At 41.2% G+C, this 19,735-nt stretch overlaps 1 protein-coding gene across 9 annotated transcripts in view; it reads right to left on the bottom strand.

Annotated features, from left to right (window-relative positions):
• The window catches only part of LOC311267304 (voltage-dependent T-type calcium channel subunit alpha-1I-like), a 170,389-nt gene that overhangs the window by 77,072 nt on the left and 73,582 nt on the right, over positions 1–19,735 (bottom strand). For 5 of the 9 annotated variants that reach the window (XM_084370313.1, XM_084370312.1, XM_084370311.1 and 2 more), the window contains exons 3-4: positions 9,212–9,323; positions 3,000–3,133 (exon numbers count right to left, since the gene is read on the bottom strand). In XM_084370313.1, coding sequence (XP_084226439.1) covers positions 3,000–3,133; positions 9,212–9,323 — 246 coding nt within the window. Of the gene's footprint in view, positions 1–2,999; positions 3,134–9,211; positions 9,358–9,461; positions 9,499–9,779; positions 9,925–10,195; positions 10,332–19,735 lie in introns of those variants that run through there. The other 4 variants (XM_084370317.1, XM_084370315.1, XM_084370314.1 and 1 more) reach the window with 4 other exon arrangements.

The following is a 19,735-nucleotide window of genomic DNA, read 5'->3' on the forward strand; positions in this document are numbered from 1 at the left end:
CATGGATAAGCACATTTATTGTTTTGTTAGAGATCCAATTGCATCTGGAGGACAGAGCAGCAAATAAAGTGAGACAGAACAGAAGATCACCGATGAGTCTGCACGTGAGTGTGTGTGTGTTGGTGTGCGTGTGTGTGTGGGTGTGTGTGTGTGTGTGTGCTCTATAGAAGTGTCTCTTCCTGTACACATCAAGCGGGCCGCTGTGTTTGGGAGGGTAATTAGCAGACTGCCGGAAGCGTCCTTTTTATGATTGTTCTCTATTTTTCACATTCCTTTTTTGCTCATGATGCCTTCATCTCATTCATGCTTTCATGTGACTAGTGTCTGTGTGTGTGAGCGCGCGCGTGTGTGCGCATGTTTATATCGATATGAAATGCAAAGCTTGAGGGGAAACCTGGAGTAGACCTAGTAAGAAGAGATCAGATGCACCTTTAATGTGAGAGAAAAGGAACATCGAGTCTTGAACCTTGACATGCAAAATCTGTAGTGACTTAACTGTCAAATTAACAACATGCCTTCATCAAAGTAACCATCTAAATGTCAAGAAAATTGTTTTCCTGCATCATTTGTACATTAGGAACGACATTCTTTCTTTTGATAGCTAAAAAAGAAACACCCTCATTTCTGAAGAAAGTGAGGAAAAAGGTGAACTGTGGTCTTGTTTTGTCCTGTTTAATTATGCATTACAATCAAGTTACTGAGGCTGGAAGGGCAGGTCCTCGAAATGTAATCAGGCCGTTGTTTCTTTGCACATACAGAATTAGAGCTGCAATGATTAGTTGATTAACAGAAGGGGAAAAAATGGCAACTATTTTGATAATAGATCAATCATTTCAGTCATATTTCACAGTCAACATTTGCTGGTTGCAATGCAAACATCAATCTTGCTCAGTGTCAGAAAGTGTTTTATCATTTCTTGGACATGGTAAAGTTTTTCAACCCATCTCAGGCATACGTTAGAATAAATATGGAAGACAAGACTGACTTCTTGTAAAAAAACAAAAAACAAAAGGGGAATCTCAGTGGACACATGCAAAGAGATGTGCTGCCACATTTCTGTTATTGCTGCGGCTACCAGACAGGCTATGAAAAAAAAAGGTCAGTGCAGTGAATTAGGCCAAAATAAAATATACAGTATATAAAATAAAGCCGCCTCAAAGAGGGAGTTTGTGCGTGGCAGGGTTATGGAGCAAAAGCATGAAACCCCCTTTAGAGCCTGTGTGGACGAAAGCTTCATCTGTATGAGGTCTGAAGGGGGGATTACAAGGGAGGATGTTCATCCAAGCATGTGAAAAAGAAAGAAAGAGGAAGAGAGAGAGAGGTAGACGAAGGGTGAGAGAGCGAGGTGGTGCCCATGGGTAACAGACATGGAGCTCATAGCAGACTGTCGGCTGTGAATTGGCCTGGCAAGTTTGGCAATGCCCTCTGCAATTAGCCTACACGCTAATCTAATGGATGCTGCCAAGAGGAAAACGGAGGCTGAATCGTTCACACAAATGCATATGCCGCACACACACACACACACATACACAGATTAAGCAAACTCAAGAGGGATAAACTGGCAGACGGTAATCTCACACACACACACACACACACACACACACACACACACACACACACACACACACACACACACTATGAGCATCCACTTGGGATCTTCAAATGAAGATGGATGTCTCTCTAACCAGCCAGGTAAGTCTGTTGCCCTGCCTTTCTTTTGTCTACTATTATACCAGCCTCTCTCCCTATTTGTCTCTCTCTCTCTCTCACACACACACACACACACACACATTTTGCAGGTGTTTGAGCAGGTGTGTTCGCTCTAGTTTTGTGCTCATGCATCTATCTAGCACGTGTGTTTGTATGTCCCAGGGTAACAGTGTGTGATTGGACACTTTGTAAGAACAAACCAAACTTATGGAACGACTTGCACAATATGACAATAGAGAGGCAAAGTCCCTTCTCTTCTGATGGACCACCATGGAACGTTACTCCGGAACAAATATGTACGGTACGAAGGGACACATACGTTTTTGATCCCGCTTGAATCGTGCCATGAACTGCATACATAAGGTTTGAAAAGATTCAAAAGATTATTTTGCAACTCAAGAAACTTGCAGTCTGTTGTTGAACAGTACTGTTTTTTTTTTTTGTTCAAAATAAAGTTCCATGGGCGAAACCAAAAGAGGATTTGTATGTTTTTGTGGGCGAGTGCCATGAATTGTTCAGCGCTGCTGTCAATTTTAAATTCCCTGCTTCCATCTTTCGTTCCTTAATTTCTTTCCTTGTTCCTGTAAACCTTCCAAACCATTTTTACTTCCAGTCTGAGCATATGCGCTTGTCCAAAAAGAAACCCCATAACAACTTTTGTTGTCGATTCTAAAAATGACAGGACGTTTTCATCTTTACCCTTGTGAATACACTATACTCTAGCATACTGCAGCATGCCCAGTCCCCTCCTATACTGTAATGTCTGTGGCAGAGTACCAGAGATTGCTGCCTTATGGTTGCATTCTCAGAGGACGGCCCACACGAGCCCAGTCTACTGTTACAATGAGTCTTACAGTGAAATATCTTTAGTTTTATTTGACAGAGAATATTCTTCATGAGATTTCTTCTTTTCTGTTCAATTTTTGACTGGACCTTGTCGTGAAGGCCACAAAGCTTTATCACCCAGTTTAGCCCAGTTGCATCCCTATTTCTTACCTGCCAAAAATATCCACACAAAATCAGAAGTACACCGTATTTTCATTAAAACATGACAAACAGGGTGTGACAGTAGCTGTAGTTGCATACACAAGTTCCATTCACTTGCTAAACCCTCACTATGGCCACTGAAGTCATGAAATTTAAGGACACGCCTACCATTGATGTTTATGATAGGACAGAGTAAGATGTTAACTACTTCTGACACACTTCGCCGCATCAATGTTCCATAAAAATCATGACATACAGACTTTAACAAGAATTAATACAAACACTGCAACATATTTGCTCACCCAGCCATGACGATGAAGAAGTCCAGCCTGTTCCAGGTGTCCCCCAGGTAACAGCGACGGCCAAAGATCCCAAGAGCCACCATCTTTACCACCATCTCCAATGCAAAGAAGATGTAGATGAATGCATCGAAGGCCTACAAGGGGACAAATGGAGATAAAGACGGAGGGAAGTGAGGAATAGATTAAACACATAAGCCAGGCATCTGTTTCGTCTGCTGTGTTCGTGAAATGAGTAGGCTCAAGCTGTTATTGAAGCTCCCTCTTCGTTTTGTTTCAATCTCAGTTTCCCGGTGAATGAGGAGGAGGAGCACTTGTCCTTCAGTTCAATTCAGTTCAATTCAATGTGCTTCACTGGCATGAATATAAAGTCAAATATTTCCTATTATATATCAGGTAAAAATGAGATAAAAAAACAAAACAAAAAGGTCATATGTTTTAGTTGTTAACAGTATACCTTCTGGAAAAGAAAAAGATTTACTTTGATAGCACCCAAAAAAATGAACAGCATTCGCACTCTTTTCAAGCCTTGAGCAAATTTCGGTTTTGACCTCCTACATATATATAACACCTAGAAAAGATCCATGACCTTCTATTTTCCACCTTTCAAAGGCAATTTTAACACTTCTAGAGTGTAGCTGGTTTCACACTCCACAGCAGCACTCATTTCAAAGCTCACAGGAACTGTCAGATTAGTTATTTTCACCCCAACTGCCTTTTTAAACACCACAAATTGTGATTTAATAGCCCACTAACAGCATATGTGATGTTCAAGACTGATGTGCTCTTAATGTGTTCGTATGTGCTCTCTAGTAATGACTATAAACGCACTGGTGGCAATTGCTTGAGCAAAGTTTGCTGTTAACATTGTGGTTTGAATGGCTTCAAAGAGCTAAATGTGTGTATGTGCGAACTAAGAACACAAAACATATGGTGCCCAATGTGCACCAACCCACGCAGCAACACTTGAATCACTAAGAAGTGAACAGGAAGAAGAAAGTGAGGGAGATCCAGGTCAAACAACAGGGAAACAAAGATGAAGAGAGGATAGACAGTGAGGGATAAACTGAGAGAGAGATAGATGAGCTCATATCCCTGCCATGTGCTGCTTGTATTATTATGTATAGATCGCTAGCTAAACCTCCTATTGTAAATGCGGAACAAAACTCTTTCCCAATGCTTCGCCCGAGGCCTTATGACTGTGTTTGCTGCCTTGTTACATATTCCTACTATATTATAACTCAAGCTGCCGCCTCTTGACACAGAGAGTTCCAAGGCTTGGAAATTCAAATACACAATGAAGCCGCATGGCTGCTTGCTTGGTCATAATCTGGATTATAGATGATGACAAGCATTTTTTGTTCCAAAACCTGTCATCCATCCCCAAACTGAGCACAAGAGCAAAACACACTATTCCAAATGGGACGACAATTTTGCAACTCATGTTAAATCTCAAAGTTATATAAACTTGAAACGCTTGTTTTGTTGACCTTATATGAAATTAGGAAAAATATACCAAAACACTGATGAAACATGTTGATCGCTGTAAAATAGCCAAGCAGATTTAATACATGTTTAGGTCATGCTCAAGACTGAGGGAATTTTGGACATGAATAGTTATGCAACCCATCCCTACTAGGGCAATCTTAGTCCAGGGGGATGATAAAAACACTTATAGTGACTAATATCAAAGAAAGTGCTATTGCATTTGCACCTTAATAGCTAGAAGGAGAATACTTTTGGAATTGAGATCACTGTGACTGCCTAAAGCATCTGCAGTGGCCCCCTTCTTAATAGCATATAACACAACTAACCACCTATCCATGTAGGCCTATGGGCAAGGTGTTCTCTGTAGAGGATGGAAACCAAACCTTAATCCTGCTGACAAACCAACCAACACACAAACGGACATGGGTGAAAATATGACCTCCTTGGCACAGGCAAATATGATCCTTAGCAAAAAGGTTGAAGCAGCCAAGTTTATAATAAAAAATAACTTAATTTGACAGCAAACCATGAATATAAAAAAGCCTTAAAGTGCCATATAGCAATTTTCAAAGATCACAAGAACTGAATGTCGCTCTAGGCTGCTAAAACACACTTAGTATACCCTGAGAATAGAGACTGTGCACTCAACAAATCAGACGGCACAAACCAATACACATGCCGCAACGGGAAAACAATTTTCCACAAGGTTATTACCTTTTTAGGGTTTCAGGCGGCAGTTAAATGACAAACTAGAGCCTCAACAATAACCCACAGCAGTTTAGAAAACACTGATACGTGGTACATTTTGGACAACCAGGAGTAATGCACTTCAATTGGGGAAGAGAGATGTTTTTTTTCACTCAGCACTGATGAACTGCAAGATGGTGTTTGTAGCTGCAGAGCACATTGAATGAGACAAATGGTGTGTGAAAGTTTGGGGATTTATTCATGTTGCAGCACTGGCAGCGGCAGGGGAGGTTGCTTTGTCTGAGACCGAAATAGCGAGAGTCAAGAGATGGGATGAGCAGCTATCTATTCCATTTTTCTACAAGTGCACACGTTGTCTGTACCATTAGTTATTTATAGGGCTCAAGATATCTAAAAGCCGTAAAGGAAATGAGTTGGTGCACATTTGTGCACTTGCAGGTGTGTGAACTTCAGCATTCATGTGTGTGCACAAGACTATAAGTATAAATCTGTGCTTTTTTTGTTTTGTCTGTATACACCAGGCATGACAGTGCCTTGTAAGTCATTTGATCCTAACATGTGTGTTTCATCCCTGCTCATTCACTCACAGACACTCAGCATGCAGAGCTGGCAGCATGCAATGGGAAAGACGAGAAGATCAGTCTCACATGCGGTTTAAATGATGTTTTGATAAATAATGCAGCCTGCACGCTTCACATGTAATCCGACATTGGCTGCACCAGTTGGATCCCTGTCGCGCTCCGCTCTTGAGTGAAAGGGGAATGAATTCATCATAGTTATTTGTCACCACCGCCAGCTTCCTCTTCAGTCAGCCTATCAGGTTTTATCGTCAACATGATTTGTAAAGAGGTTGAGGCTGTCTCGTGACGGGCCCTTTCATGATATGAAATAGGAGTTGGTGTGGAAGCTACTTCACATGCTGTCATTGTGCCGCTTATTTGGCAGGAGGAGCGGACGTTGTAAGTAGGTCATCAGGATTTCGACCATTTAAAATGAAATATGCATGTGTGTCTTACTCTACTTCTGAATGAGTAGATGGCGAGAGTAATCAGCGCATAAATCCAAAGGCACCGTGAGGACAGATCTCACACTCACTGATAAATAGGATGGTTATTCGACAAAGTGTCTGTGTGTTTTCTGAACATTTGAAGCTTCATTATAAAGGTGAACAGGTGTTGCTTTGACGGTATAATGAGCTCCGTCGCATCCAAATCCATTTTAGGTAAAATAACAACTTTCTATTTGCATGAGACGACTATGCAAATGCAGACATGACTTGAATCGGGCAGAGCCGGCTGGAGAGAAAATAGCCACTTATAAATTAAAAGCATCATTGCTATTTTACTTTTAATTTGCTTTTCCTCGTCTCATTTACTTAAATTAAATTAAAGCCATACTGTGATTATGATTAGTTGTTCACAAGATATTAGAGTTGAATGGTCAGAACACCCAAGATACACATTATGATCCTGGTGACTGGCTGTGGAGATAGGTTTGTTTGTCTCTAAATCTTCTGTTTATTCCTCAAAGCAGTACAACAATACATTTGTAGGTGTGTTGGTGGTGTAAACAGTTGATCCTTGATCAGAACAGATTACCTACAATTTGGCCCACATGCAAACTGAGCAATAATTGCCAAATTTAACAGTCACAGTGTGCAAAACGCTTTTACTGCCACTTTTACTTTTTTAAGCATTCTCTAAATCTCTATGCAGATTTGCAGTGAAAAGACAAAAAAGACGGTTGCTGTGTTTTACTCTGAAGCGCAATGATCCCATGGACTCTGTCTTCGAGCATTTTCAGCATTGCTGTGAAATGGGACATGGGACATGCTTGTCATCCTAAAAAAAGGTCATAAGATTGAGATTTATATTGCAACTTTGGCAATATCTTCTGCCTTCCCTTCAACACCCTCAGTAGCCCTCAGAAGGCACAGTCGCCTTCAGGACAGGCTATTACTCCTGACGTGTAACCAATCAGATAGTATTGTGGGCAGTACATTGAGAGAGTGAGTCAAAGCAGTGTATTTTTAAGTCAGTTCAACCCTAACCCTAAGTAGAGCTGCAATGATTAGTCAATCGATTTCTTTCGGAATAAAAATGTATCGGCAACATAATCGACAGTCGATTAATTTTCATTTTTAAGTTAAAATATCAAATATTAGCTTGTTCCAGCTTCTTTAATGTAGGGATTTGCTGCTTTTCTTCGTAATGTATGATGGTAAATGAAGGTTTTAGTTGTCTATCGTGAAAAATATTGGCAGAGTTATCGATAATGAAATCATAGTTGTTAGTTGCAGCCCTAACCCTTTAGTTTTTAAAAAAGGATCTTATCAGTGTTTCAAAACTGTAGTATGATCCAAACCCATGACTTTTGTGATTCGTTGCACCCTTATAATACACACATTGTTCATAGCTGATTGTCTCTTCGCTCCAGGAAGTGAGGTCGGGATACTGTACTTTACAGAGGGCCAGAGAGGAATGTGAGGGCCACTCTAACAATCTAAGCTCTGTCAGCAAAATCCTTCCTGTTACCATTAGCAACCACCAGAACAGGACCCCTCACACTACCTGGGGAGACAATATGCTTGTTAGAGAGACAAAGGATGGAGGAAGGGAGAGAGCACGAGAGTGTAGGATGGGGGAACATAGGGAGAAGTAAAGACAGTATGGAAGGTGAGGTGAGGTGAGAGGAGGAAGAGAGTTAGTGAAGCAGGAAGATGTGTCGCACGGTTTTAAAACAGCAGTGAATGTTTATTGGAAATTTCCGCACAATGAAGAGAAAATCCAATGAGATAAATAAACCTATTACAGTTTGGACTGGGGGGCTTTATTTGATATGATAATCCGCCCTAATGTGCTGTAGGCAAGTGAGATAATGCAGTGCAATTGGACAACGTTCGCAGCAGCTCACGGGACAAACCAATAGCAGACACCACAGCGTAGGTTACTGCCGACACATTTTCAAAGTCAATGGGGATTTAAACCAACAAAAAGCATGTGAGGCAAAATTAGGTCGTCTTTGTCACACCTGAAATTGAGCCTGCCAAATTTCCTTTAGCTAAAAGCAATTACAATCCCAGAGGCGCACACTGATTCTTCAGCCAGATGGTCAATTACAGTTGTAGCACATAACTCACATCAACTCTATACGGCTTACTACCAGAAACAGAAGCAAAATATTGCCAATTTGCGATAAAAAGACAATAAAATAATCTGTGATTTAAAATGAGAGTATAAAATTTAAAGATAGAAGTCACTCCTTTTGTCAGTGATGATGTGTTACACAGATCGGTTACGTAGCACTTTGACATCTAGATAATCTAACCGGCTAATTTTGTTTCAAGCTTCAGAAGCAGAACACAAATATTTTATAGAAATGGGGTGCACTGCTCAGTCAAAGAAACTGAGACATTTGGAGGTTGTTGTCAGAGCGACAGTGGGAAGCGGTGGTGACAACGGCCCATAAGGCCCCCTGTATACAGTACTGTATACAGTGCAGCTGTAAATGTCTGGGAACAGCTGCATTATAGGTACAGATAATCCAGTTTGAAATTTCTACGCAGATAAATAGTCTCATTAACACACTGCAGCTAAACTTCCGACAGTGGTTTCAACTCTAAACTCCAGCAGAGGTAGAATTAAAGCCTGTGGGAGAAACTTTGTCAGCTGTGGCCTTTGTGGTCATCCACAACCACAGTTTTCTACTCCACTAGCGTATTCTCATCATGAAGTGACAAAATCACATGCGGCTCCACAAGACTATATTAAAACAAACCAGGTCCCAATTCCCTGTTCAGAGAGCAGGAGAGAATATAAAACCTTCCAGGAGAGAAATATTCTGCAGCAGTGTTTGTCTGCATCGCAGCTTGAGGAGTAGTGACAAGAAGAGTGGTGAGCTGCTCTCACTTTATGTCAAATAATTCATCATTTTGTTCTATCACTTCATCAGCGCGTTGAAATGTTGTTCTTACACACATGCACAAGCAAACACACACCACACACAGCGGTCTCGCTTACCTGCAGTATCTGGCAGCGGTCCGAGGTGCAGTCGATGTTCTCACAGGGCTGGTACATGCCCAGTGTCACACAGTTGAGCAGGATCACCATGATGCTAATCCTCTCGAACCACGTATTAACAGGACTGGGGTTAAGGAGCATAGCAGCTGTGGAGAAATGCACAGCCATAGCACAATGTGTGTGTGTATAAATAAAAATATATATATTTCACACCAGGCTACAGTAGTAAAATGAAGGGTGGTTTACAGACCTGTGAGGGTAATGGATGGATAGATGGACAGGTGTCTCTGATGAAACAAAATCTGCATGTTATTTTTATTATCAGTCAGTGGTACTGAAACTTAGATATTTGGACTCACTTAAAATAGTTTGACTTTTAGGTGGACGACCAGTATTTTGTGTAACTTTACACATCTGATCACAACTGGCAGTAACTGTGAATTTAACCATATACAAACCTTTAACAGCATAAAACAATTGATCTTATTCCATTTAGTTAATGTTTAGTGTCAACACATTTTTAATATCACTTAGATCATGCCTTAAATGACCTTAAGTCTGAACACACCTCTCCATCACCTGACTGCTGGGTTAGTTCTGAATCCTTCTTTATTTTCCTCTCTAAATCTCAGACACTTGAACTTCTTTTCTTTAAACTTCTTTCCACATGTCTGCTTTCCTCCTTCATATCTGTCTCCTCATCTCTTCATTCACTGTTTTGCAGTAATAAAGAGCCTGTTTTGAACATTTCTGACAGTGCATGAAGAAGTACTTCAAGATAAGATAATCCTTCATTAGTCCCACAGCGGGGAAATTAGCTTTGAAAGAGTGCATTACAACATTTTTGACTGATACCTTATGTTATGTAGTGGCAATATAAGCTAAACAGTTAACTTCCAAGCTAACCTGTGATATCAAGCTAACTTTACTAGTTAGCTAAACTCGGCGGTTGAAACATCACTGTAAAAACACCTTTTAGCTCACCTGCTCATAACTGGCTGTTCACATGGTGGTCGCTTATTTTGACACATTATAATTAACTTTAAAAAAAACGTGTCTGTGTGGTCTAAACTTCGACATACAGTAAGTGCTCCTCTGTCCCATGAAGCCTTCAGGTACCTGCTAGCTTCAGTGCGTGGGGTGCGTTTGATTTAAGTCCCGTGTAGAGCGCGTGGGTGGTGCGTTGTCTCTGCGTTAACAGGTACAGTGGTCCTGATGGATGAATCCCCAGCAGAGAGGATAGGCTATCCATCTATTATCATTAACCTGATATTACCTCCTATAATGTTTAACTATTATTATAAAAACACAAGTTTTGGGTTGAACTTTGTGATATCAATCATTCTTTCACAAACAACATAACTGATGGACGTTTTAATGCATGATGTCATCCTTTAGATGGTCACATTGTTTTATATTTCACTATTAAAGGGGCACTATGTCGTTTTGGAGAAGTCATTCAAGCTCAGGATTTTAATATTTACAATATTAATGAGGTAATGATACAAACTCATTCATCACTGAATAAACAAGCTGTTCTCGGAGGAAAATAAGGTCCCCGTAACACTGTTTGGCAGGGTCCGCCAAACATAAACAAAGTAAAACAGCATGAAATTGTGTTGTCCTTTAAGGTCAGACTGTTTATTGGGTTTATTCAGTCACGAAAGCAAAGGGAGTTTGTTTATTTAGGTTGTTTAGGCGTAAATAGGAAAACAGTCAATAAGGATCTTTCTCTTCTGATTAACATTTCTTACCCAAAACTACATAGTGCACCTTTGAAACAGTGTCTCTCACGGGGGTTTTGCTCTACAACAATTTTTAACCATGGCTGCTTATTGCCACAAATAAAAAGAAGGAAAGAAAAGAAAAATCATCTGAGCCTGTATTGAAAATACAGATTTGTATGAATATTTGGGTTGGAACCTTTCCTTTGATTCAACAATGTACAAATATAGAAACACACAGACTCACCAGACACATTTCAGTATATGTATATGTGACTCATTCACAGCATGTACGCAACACATCGCACGAGCTAATAGGTCAAAGAGCCGCCATTCTGCCAGTGAGCTATTCATCAATGAAAATGAAGGTGAGATTTATTCCAGTCAAGCTATTTTTACTACATGGCTAGAATGAGTCATGAAATCAGACCTAAGAGAGTCGATACTATCGCCTTATGCATTTAACATGATGAAAGATACAGCATGGTGTTGCTCAGATGTTTTTGAAATGCCAGTCACAATTCCAAACAGTAACATCATGGATAACATTTTAATATTTTGCTTAACTATTGTTTTTCAAGCATATGTAAAGAAGCTCTATGTGAGAATTTGTGAGCGGATTGTAACGTGACCTGAAAAATGAGACCTTCCCCATCTCTCTCTGTTGCCTATACAAGCCTGTGGACGATTTGTTTCAGTTGCTTAACGCTGCTGGACTGTGGATTTCTTTGTGCGGGACTGTCCAAATGATTTGACTTCATGAACGTTATCGGGTGCCTCGTCTTAGAGCCTCTCTCCGCTCCGCTAATAGAGAGCCACAGTAGCTAACTGGAGTTTATAAATGGAGTCTGCTAACATAAGCAACAGCACAGAAGCTCAGCAGAGCCCCTTTAACGGCACGTTTGATTCACAACTTGGCACCTGCACCATATCTACTGGTGCACGGACTGCACTATACAGCACAGCCCCTCTTAAAGAGTTAATACAAGTTAATTACTGTGTCATTTAATGCTATGCAAGCATAATCAAACTGAAAAAGCGCATTAACATAGTACATGTATAATATGTATATGATAGTGGGGGGCCCTGTGTGTGCGTGTGATCGCCCGTGCACGTGTGTGTGCGTTATAATCACCGTCATGCAGTTTAAAAGTATTTAACAGCTTTTCACTTCTTTCATATCTTAAGCTGTCAGCTTATGTTCTTCTAGTTCGACGCTCTATCCTCTTAAGTCTTTATTTTTTGTCTCGCTTTTTGTATTCACACAATGAGCGTTAAGTCTTTTGTTCCATGAACTTTGACCTTACAGAATTTGTGCTCCCTGGTGGCGCCATGTGGGAAATGTGTCTGCATGTGGCGTGTGCGTGCCGCAGCTGTGCGATTGCAGACTTGAACTTGAGCTGCATGTGACCAATTCATTTTTGCATAGATGATTGCTATATGTATTAATCGAAGCCAATGCAATCTCTACCTATACAGCTGTATTAAAGATTTGTAGCAGGGCTGACCAAAGTGGGGCCCGTGAGCCAAAGTTGCCAATTGGCCCACTGCATGTATCTAGACAAAAAACAATATGTGTTTAAAGGTGCAATATGTAAGAATTTTAGTCTGAATCATTCAAAAATGTACTAAAATTATCAAAATGTGAAGTATCATGTTGAAAAGGTATCTGGCCTGGCTAGCCAAAGCTACCGTGCCAGACGTATAAGCACCTACACTTCTAGCTAATGGTAGCCACTGTGAGCAGCATTTAGCGCTAACTACGGTAAAATGCTGCCCCCTATTTGTTCTGATTATGAATTCAACAGGTGGCAAATTCTTACATATTGCACCTATTGCACCAAAAAGCATGATGTTATGATGAAACTATTTGCAGAATTGCACCCTGCATCCCCGCATGAACACACCAGTAACCCCTGCCCTGCCCTAATGCATTAATTCACTGATGACTGTGGATGAACATGTGTACAGAATATTTCAAATGTGATCAAATCCTTTAGAAAATGTGCAACTTTGTGGGCAGTCACTTTAATAATCACACTGCAGAGTTGTGTTACGTGGGTAACCTAGCATTGAACCTGTGACGCACTTTATTTCTAATTCAACTGAATATCTGTAAGGACGAAAGTTAAAACTCAGAAATAAAAAAAAATAAGATGTTTTGAAGCTCAAGGATATTCTTTAGAAATCTTCAAGTGCACTTATGAAAATCTCAACTGTAGGTGTGTCTTGCGGCCCACACATACACATTCATACAGCATTTCCTTTTATCCGGGGATTATGTGTGTAACATCTTTGTTATTCATTCTCACAATATGCCTCTTTCCTGCACACGCACAGACACACACACACACATGCGCCATACTCTCCATTAATCTGTATCCTGGCTCCTCGTTGCTGTCTCTGCTATCTCTTTAGCACTGCTCTCTGGAGGTAACAGTGAAATGGGGAGAAATAATATCACAACGATGTGTGGTACGAAATATTATTAAGAAGTCCCTGTGCCTTTTCTTTACTTTCACCACAAACCCTTCTTTGAAAATAAGGGTCGAACCCTCTCTGGATTACAGCGTTCCTTCTTTTCCTTTCTATATCTCTTCTCTCTCAATATCATTTCAATTTCCCCAGCTGTCGCCTCCCCCCCTCTTCCTTCTGTCCCTCCCTTTTCTCAGCTGTTCAGTCATTCCCAGGTGTGACAGAGCAAACGCTGGACAATTTTTGCCCTCCCAGCAAAAACAAACGCAAAACACTTTGGGACACATTATACCTCGACAAGGCAATGAAAAAATCAATCAGACCTGCGTTGCGTATAAATGTGTGTGTACGTGCGCGTGTAGCACTCCCATAGCCCAACTAAAGAAGCTGCCCCAGGGTTCTGTGCTGGCAAAGCGAGAGCCGACAACAGAGGGTTGAACTTTCAGAGAATGGAGGAGTGAGGCAGACAGTCTGAGAAAATAAACAAACACGGATACATAAAAAAAAAAAAAGCATGGGAAAATACTTGTTCTGGACTTAGCTCTAAACAAACACGAGACAGGAGACAAAGGACAGACGCTATGTGATGTCACGGTGCCTTTCTCACCCGTCGCCTCGAAGCTCAGAGTTTAAGGGTACAAGGCTTTGCAGAGCAGCCTGGAAGAAAATACACATCTTCCTCCACACTCATTATCCACCACAGCTTGTTCAGAGCGGGAATGTTGTGCCGTCATTCTGCCTCGCTGTTCTGTATAAAAGGTACAAACCGGAATTAAGCTGGCAACGGGATACTCGATACTCGATACTTGACGGGAACGAGATCATTACCACGCAGACCCTCGCTCCAATTTACATCACCAGCATTATACGTTCATGCCAACCCACTAGATTTTCTCAGGACACTTGCAGCGTAGCCTGCTATAATGTTGTGCCTTGTCCTCTGGATGGACAAAGAAACACAGAAAAGACAGAAATACTAGATTTCCTGGATAGAAGAATTTCCATTTTTTACGGAAAGGTTTTTTTTATATATATGAAAAAATTAAGGGGTGAGGGCATCCGTTTTATAAAATCACGACACCAGAATGCAGGAAATAAAGTCCTGTGAGGGCAGATTGTCCGCAAGTTACTCAACCACGGATGGCGTCGCTCTCTTGGACGGCTTTAAAAAAAGTGTAAAATGCTAAAAAGGGTCACAAAATATACTTGGGGCTGCCCAAGTGAAGTATATGTGTGGGAAACACTGTTATACATTTAATAGGTAACATGTATTAGGAAACAGTCTAGGTTTAAGGTGCCTGAAGGCGACTCATATGCTCATTGCGGGCGACCATTCACCCGCAGGCACCGCGTTGGGTGACCCCTGTGTTATACATTATACTGGCTTTGAGAGAGGCAAAGTCCCTTCCCTTCCAGTGGACCACCATGGGACCTTATTTCAGAGGGAATATGTATTTTACAGTAGTTAATGGCTCAGTAGTTTGCCTTTCTATCAAGGGTCTTAGTCATGGCAGTATTGCAGGAACTCTGTGTAAAAAGGGTTACTCATTACAGGCACTTGCATGACTCTCCACCTTCAACCCATCAAAGCCAACAATATCAGCAGCCTCTGCGCTGACATGTGAAGTGAATCAGCGCTGGTTTGAGTTCAGTTTCTTTGTCATGCCGACCCCGGGCCCTCCTTCCTCTCCGGGGAAATGAAGCAGCATGCGGCTGACTCACACCCAGCTGATTCCATAGCGCTCGCTGATGGCTGGTCGTGTCACTCCCTAATCACTTTGGGAGGGCATTAACTGAGTCTGACACCAAGGATGCTTTGAGGAGAAAGGGAGGGAGGCATGCTGTTATTGAGCCTCAGCATTTAATTTGATTGCTCTTTTAAGGCTATTACTTGCGGGATATTTACCCTCAGAATGTTCAAGTATCCACCTGGAGAGCGTCCACGCGTGACTGAGGAGGTTCAGCTCGCTTTTTACTGTCCCTGTCTTCCTCTCTCTTCAGCATTATGTATTTTTTCCTTCTCCTCTCGCTCCTGTATGTCTAATCTTCTTAGGATGTGGACAGGGCCTCCTCTCTGTCTTTAGTCTCCTCTCATCTTTCCCCCGCTTCTTCTTCTCTGTGTCTCTACCTATTTTTATGCCTGTCCCTCTGTGTCAATACACATTTCGTCACACACTTGCCCCCGTCTTTAATCCGTTTTTTTTTTCTCTATTTGGGGCTTTCCAACTTTATCAGGCTGTCTGTCTCTCTGTTTGATGAAACAATTTAGGATCCTCACTTTGTGCCGCTGATTCTCATTTTGTCTCTCTCTCTGTCTGCCTGTGTGATGTGTTCGAATGACAAAAAGGCCGAGCTAAGGAGCTCTTATTTTCACCACCTTCAGTAGGAAAACCGCTTTATAAAAATGATGCATTTCAGTCATAAAAATGTAAAACGGAGCACTCCAGTGCATGTGCAAAACCAATTTATTACCTGAGTGCATTTCTTATTTATTTCGTTCTAATGAAAAATCTTTTTTCCTTGCTGGCTGCAGGATATAAACACTTAAAGTTTAGATTAACCATAATATGCTGAACCTTTTTCCTGTATCTGTCGGTGAAAGGTCCAATGCGTGGGATTTAGTGACTTTAGTGCAGCTGGCAAACAACAAAATACCTCTCACCCAACCCTCAACAATGGTGGCTGCACATGAGACCCTCTCTAGGGCCATTCTTTGACTGATCTGTGATGGACTAGCGGTACAACATGTTGGACTCGATGAAAGAGGACCCACTCCCTGTTCAGATACACAGTAAAAGTCTCATACTAAGGTAACAAAAACACAACCCGTATTAGTTTCAGGTTATTACGCACTAATGAAAACATAATTATGAGTGATATATTCCATGTCTGCCACATATCCTCTTCAATCTTGCTGTTTAAAGCTGCAATGTTTAAGATTTCAGACGATTTGGCGACACCTGTGGTCACTGATGGTAACAACATGCATTTTAATGAATTCCAGAGGCAGCAAAACAAATCATTGCTGTTTCAATAAAGAAGTCAGCCAAGAATTAGCCTTTTTCCATTATTCAGTGCTCACTTTTGATCTGATTTTATGCTGCACACGGCATGAGTCTGCCAACAGCAGGGCACGGTGCGATAGACTGATTACCTTGCTGAGATGCTGCGGCTCTTCATTTAACAGCTAACTGAGGCTTCTCCTCCTCGTACCATTACCCCCTGCCAGACTTCAAACCCATCAGCTGTCAAAAATACAGAAAATGGGGATTGTCATTTTCCTGAGATGCATCTTTGAGATTGATGACATGCATTGCGTTTTCTGTGACCACTTCATGATAAAAATCAACTCGTGTTTTACCAGGTTAATGCTTTTGATGTGAAGCCGCAGCAGCGGGGCAGTTTGTTTTGCATTAGCAGTCACTTAATGCTTTTTCCCCCCAGGAACACTGTGACCTACTCCAAGTTCTTAACAGTGCAAATATATAAATATTGCATCTCATTCGGCTTTGAAAGAAAATCTTTGAGATTGTTTCTCTAAATACCGACCGTTGGTTATCAAATGTGGACTTTTTGGTGTCCCTTCAGGTTCAGCTTTGTTTCATTTCTTTTTTCTGTCACATGTAAACATAATAACAAAGACTTTTCTACTAAGACTGAGATGGAAAAAAAATGCCTTCACAAGTTGGCTGCATGATTTGGCTTCCTATTCGTATAAATAATTTAAGAACCAAATTCTATTTCTGTATGATTTTCCTCACTGCTGTAAAATTGTAAAAGTAGCGTGTATGTGCGTGTGTGTGTGCATTTATATAATCCATGGAAAATGTAGGAATGACTCTATTAAATGGATGCACCAAATCAACAGCTGTGCAACTGTGTGTGTGTGTGTGTGTGTCTGCTTGTTAAGAACAGGATGACTCATGTCTGAATACGATCGCTGTAATTTACAACGACGCTTTTCGGCAGAGCTCCCCTCCTTAGTGCCCGCATGTGTCTCTGTGTGTGCGCTTGTTTGTGTGTGTGTGTGCGTTCGTGTGAAAACCCTCAGGATCAGTCTCATTCAGAGTGAATCAAAATGACATTCTGCTTCTCACTGTGGCACTGAAGCCTGCGCCTGTCTCTTCTCCCAATGAGAGCACGGCATGATAGGTCACTCGATGTTTCACACACACACACACACACACACACACACTTAATGTGTACACGCGACGTTTCCTGCTGTTATCGAAGCATACACACAAACACGTCCTCCCCCACCATGATCTTTGTGACAACCACTGTCCCATCTAGTTTCAAATTCCCCGTCTACAAACGACCCAGAGTTGTGTCGTGTGTCACCACGGCTCGTGACACAGTGAGGAGGGTCTCAGCTGCTGGAGGAAGAATTCGTCAGTGTGGAGTGACGTCCAGGTCAACCAGTGTTCAAGCTGATAAAGAGTGTGTCTGCCCACTGTCCTTGGCATCAGACAGTCACACATTTGTTTTGACTCTGTAACTGCTGTATTGTGCCCTTGCTTCTCCCTGTGCCACTCTCTCTCTCTCTCTCTCTCTACATGATGAAGTAGCGAGGCTGGCTGCCAGGGATCTCCCCACCTGCCTCACTCTGCTCTCATCCCTCTTTTTATCCCAGTTAATTTCCCCATTTCTTCTGGGAAAATTGATCAATGAGTCTATCTGTGTGTGTGTCTGGGTTGCTCTCCGACCCTCTAGCTTCTTGGCCTTGTTTCTGCTTCCCTATTGGTCCACAAGACTTCTCTGATCATCCTTCCATAGTGTCTGCCAACCTGCTCCCTTATGGAACAAGCATAGTGACATACTACAGTATACTAAACAATACAATGTGTATTATATATATAGTATTAATAGATAGTATTATATTGTATATTAATATAGTATTTGGAGTGTTGGCATGGACTCAACAAGTTGGTGCACAGTCTCCTGACCTCAGCCACATTGAACATTTTGCCTTAAATGTGACTTTACATTGAACTTCTGTAACAATTATAAGATGGAATATTCATATGTAATTAAAATACTTAGTCACTGTCACTTATTTTTTGACAATATATGAAAAATGGCAACAATTGGTATATTATCAATAGAGAATGGATCATTTGATATATCTAGTAATACACTGCAAGTCCATTCTTAAATATATATTTCAAACATAAGCCTGTTTCAACCCAACTTGCCAGTGTAATATGTAGGTACAGGGTGAAAATATTGTGATAACACTGTTTAATCGACACAAATAATGAAAAAAACCTTAAGTATCAAGTATGAGTCGCCATCGGCTAACATTCAACAGAAAACCAAGCAACTTAAGGTCCATACCCCTCAAGAGCTACAAATACCCACATTTAACCTTTAATGATGACATAAGGCAATGCTGCAGAGTTCAAAATGTTCTCAAGAAAACTCAAAAAAAAGCCAAAAGCTCTCTGAACAAAGCAGCGTACGGACACTGGAGCACCTAGAATAACAAGTAAACCAACAACTTAAAAGCCTCAAGCAAACTGCAGTATATGTTCTGTAAGTGCTGCTATGCTTGTCTCAGCAAATGTAACTTTCACTTTGGCAGCCCCAGGAAAAGTCTGCTTACACACTCTCCGCCCCTCCCACTCAAAACACTTTTTAATATTTGAGGAATTATACTTTTGCATATTTCCCCTGCACTAAATCCGCCTTTGCTCGATAACAATGTTGGCAGTCCTCATGATAAGGCTCCCCTCAAAATAAAACAGCCTTCTGAAAAGTGTGTGTGTCATGCAATGAATAGAAATGGGTCTCAAACGTCCAAGAACCACAGATTTGCCTTCCAGCAATGGGAAGAAAGAGTAGGCTATGATGAAGCGTCCTTTATTCTCTGAGTATCTTGTCGTGCAGTTAAACAGGGCTCGGTGCAGAGTGCACAGCATGAAGTTAATGTTATCTCACTTTCCCTTTAACAAGGAACACATTCAGACGTAGTATTAGGTACAATGTGAAGTCAAGGTGACGTTGTAATGTGATGGATGTCGAGTATACATTTTTTACAGTGTTATTTCCTCAGTGATGGTGCCAAAACCAACTGGAAAGGGTGAAGAGAGGGTGTAGAGGGGTATATATGAAAAATATTGTTTTATTAAGGTATGATTTCAGTGGTATATGCATGTTTTGCTAAAACTAGCTTGATTTAACTGCATACTGTATGTTGACTGTATGACTTTTACCTCTCACTGTAGCCATACTACCGTAAGACCTCACAAATCGGGAGGGTTTTTGTGGTCTGGGAGTGTGAAAAATTGTCAAAAATATGGAGAAATAGGGGACAATTTTGACC

This window comes from Pagrus pagrus (genome assembly GCF_965226575.1).
Source record: "Pagrus pagrus genome assembly, chromosome: 13".
Classification (NCBI taxonomy): Eukaryota; Metazoa; Chordata; class Actinopteri; order Spariformes; family Sparidae; genus Pagrus; species Pagrus pagrus.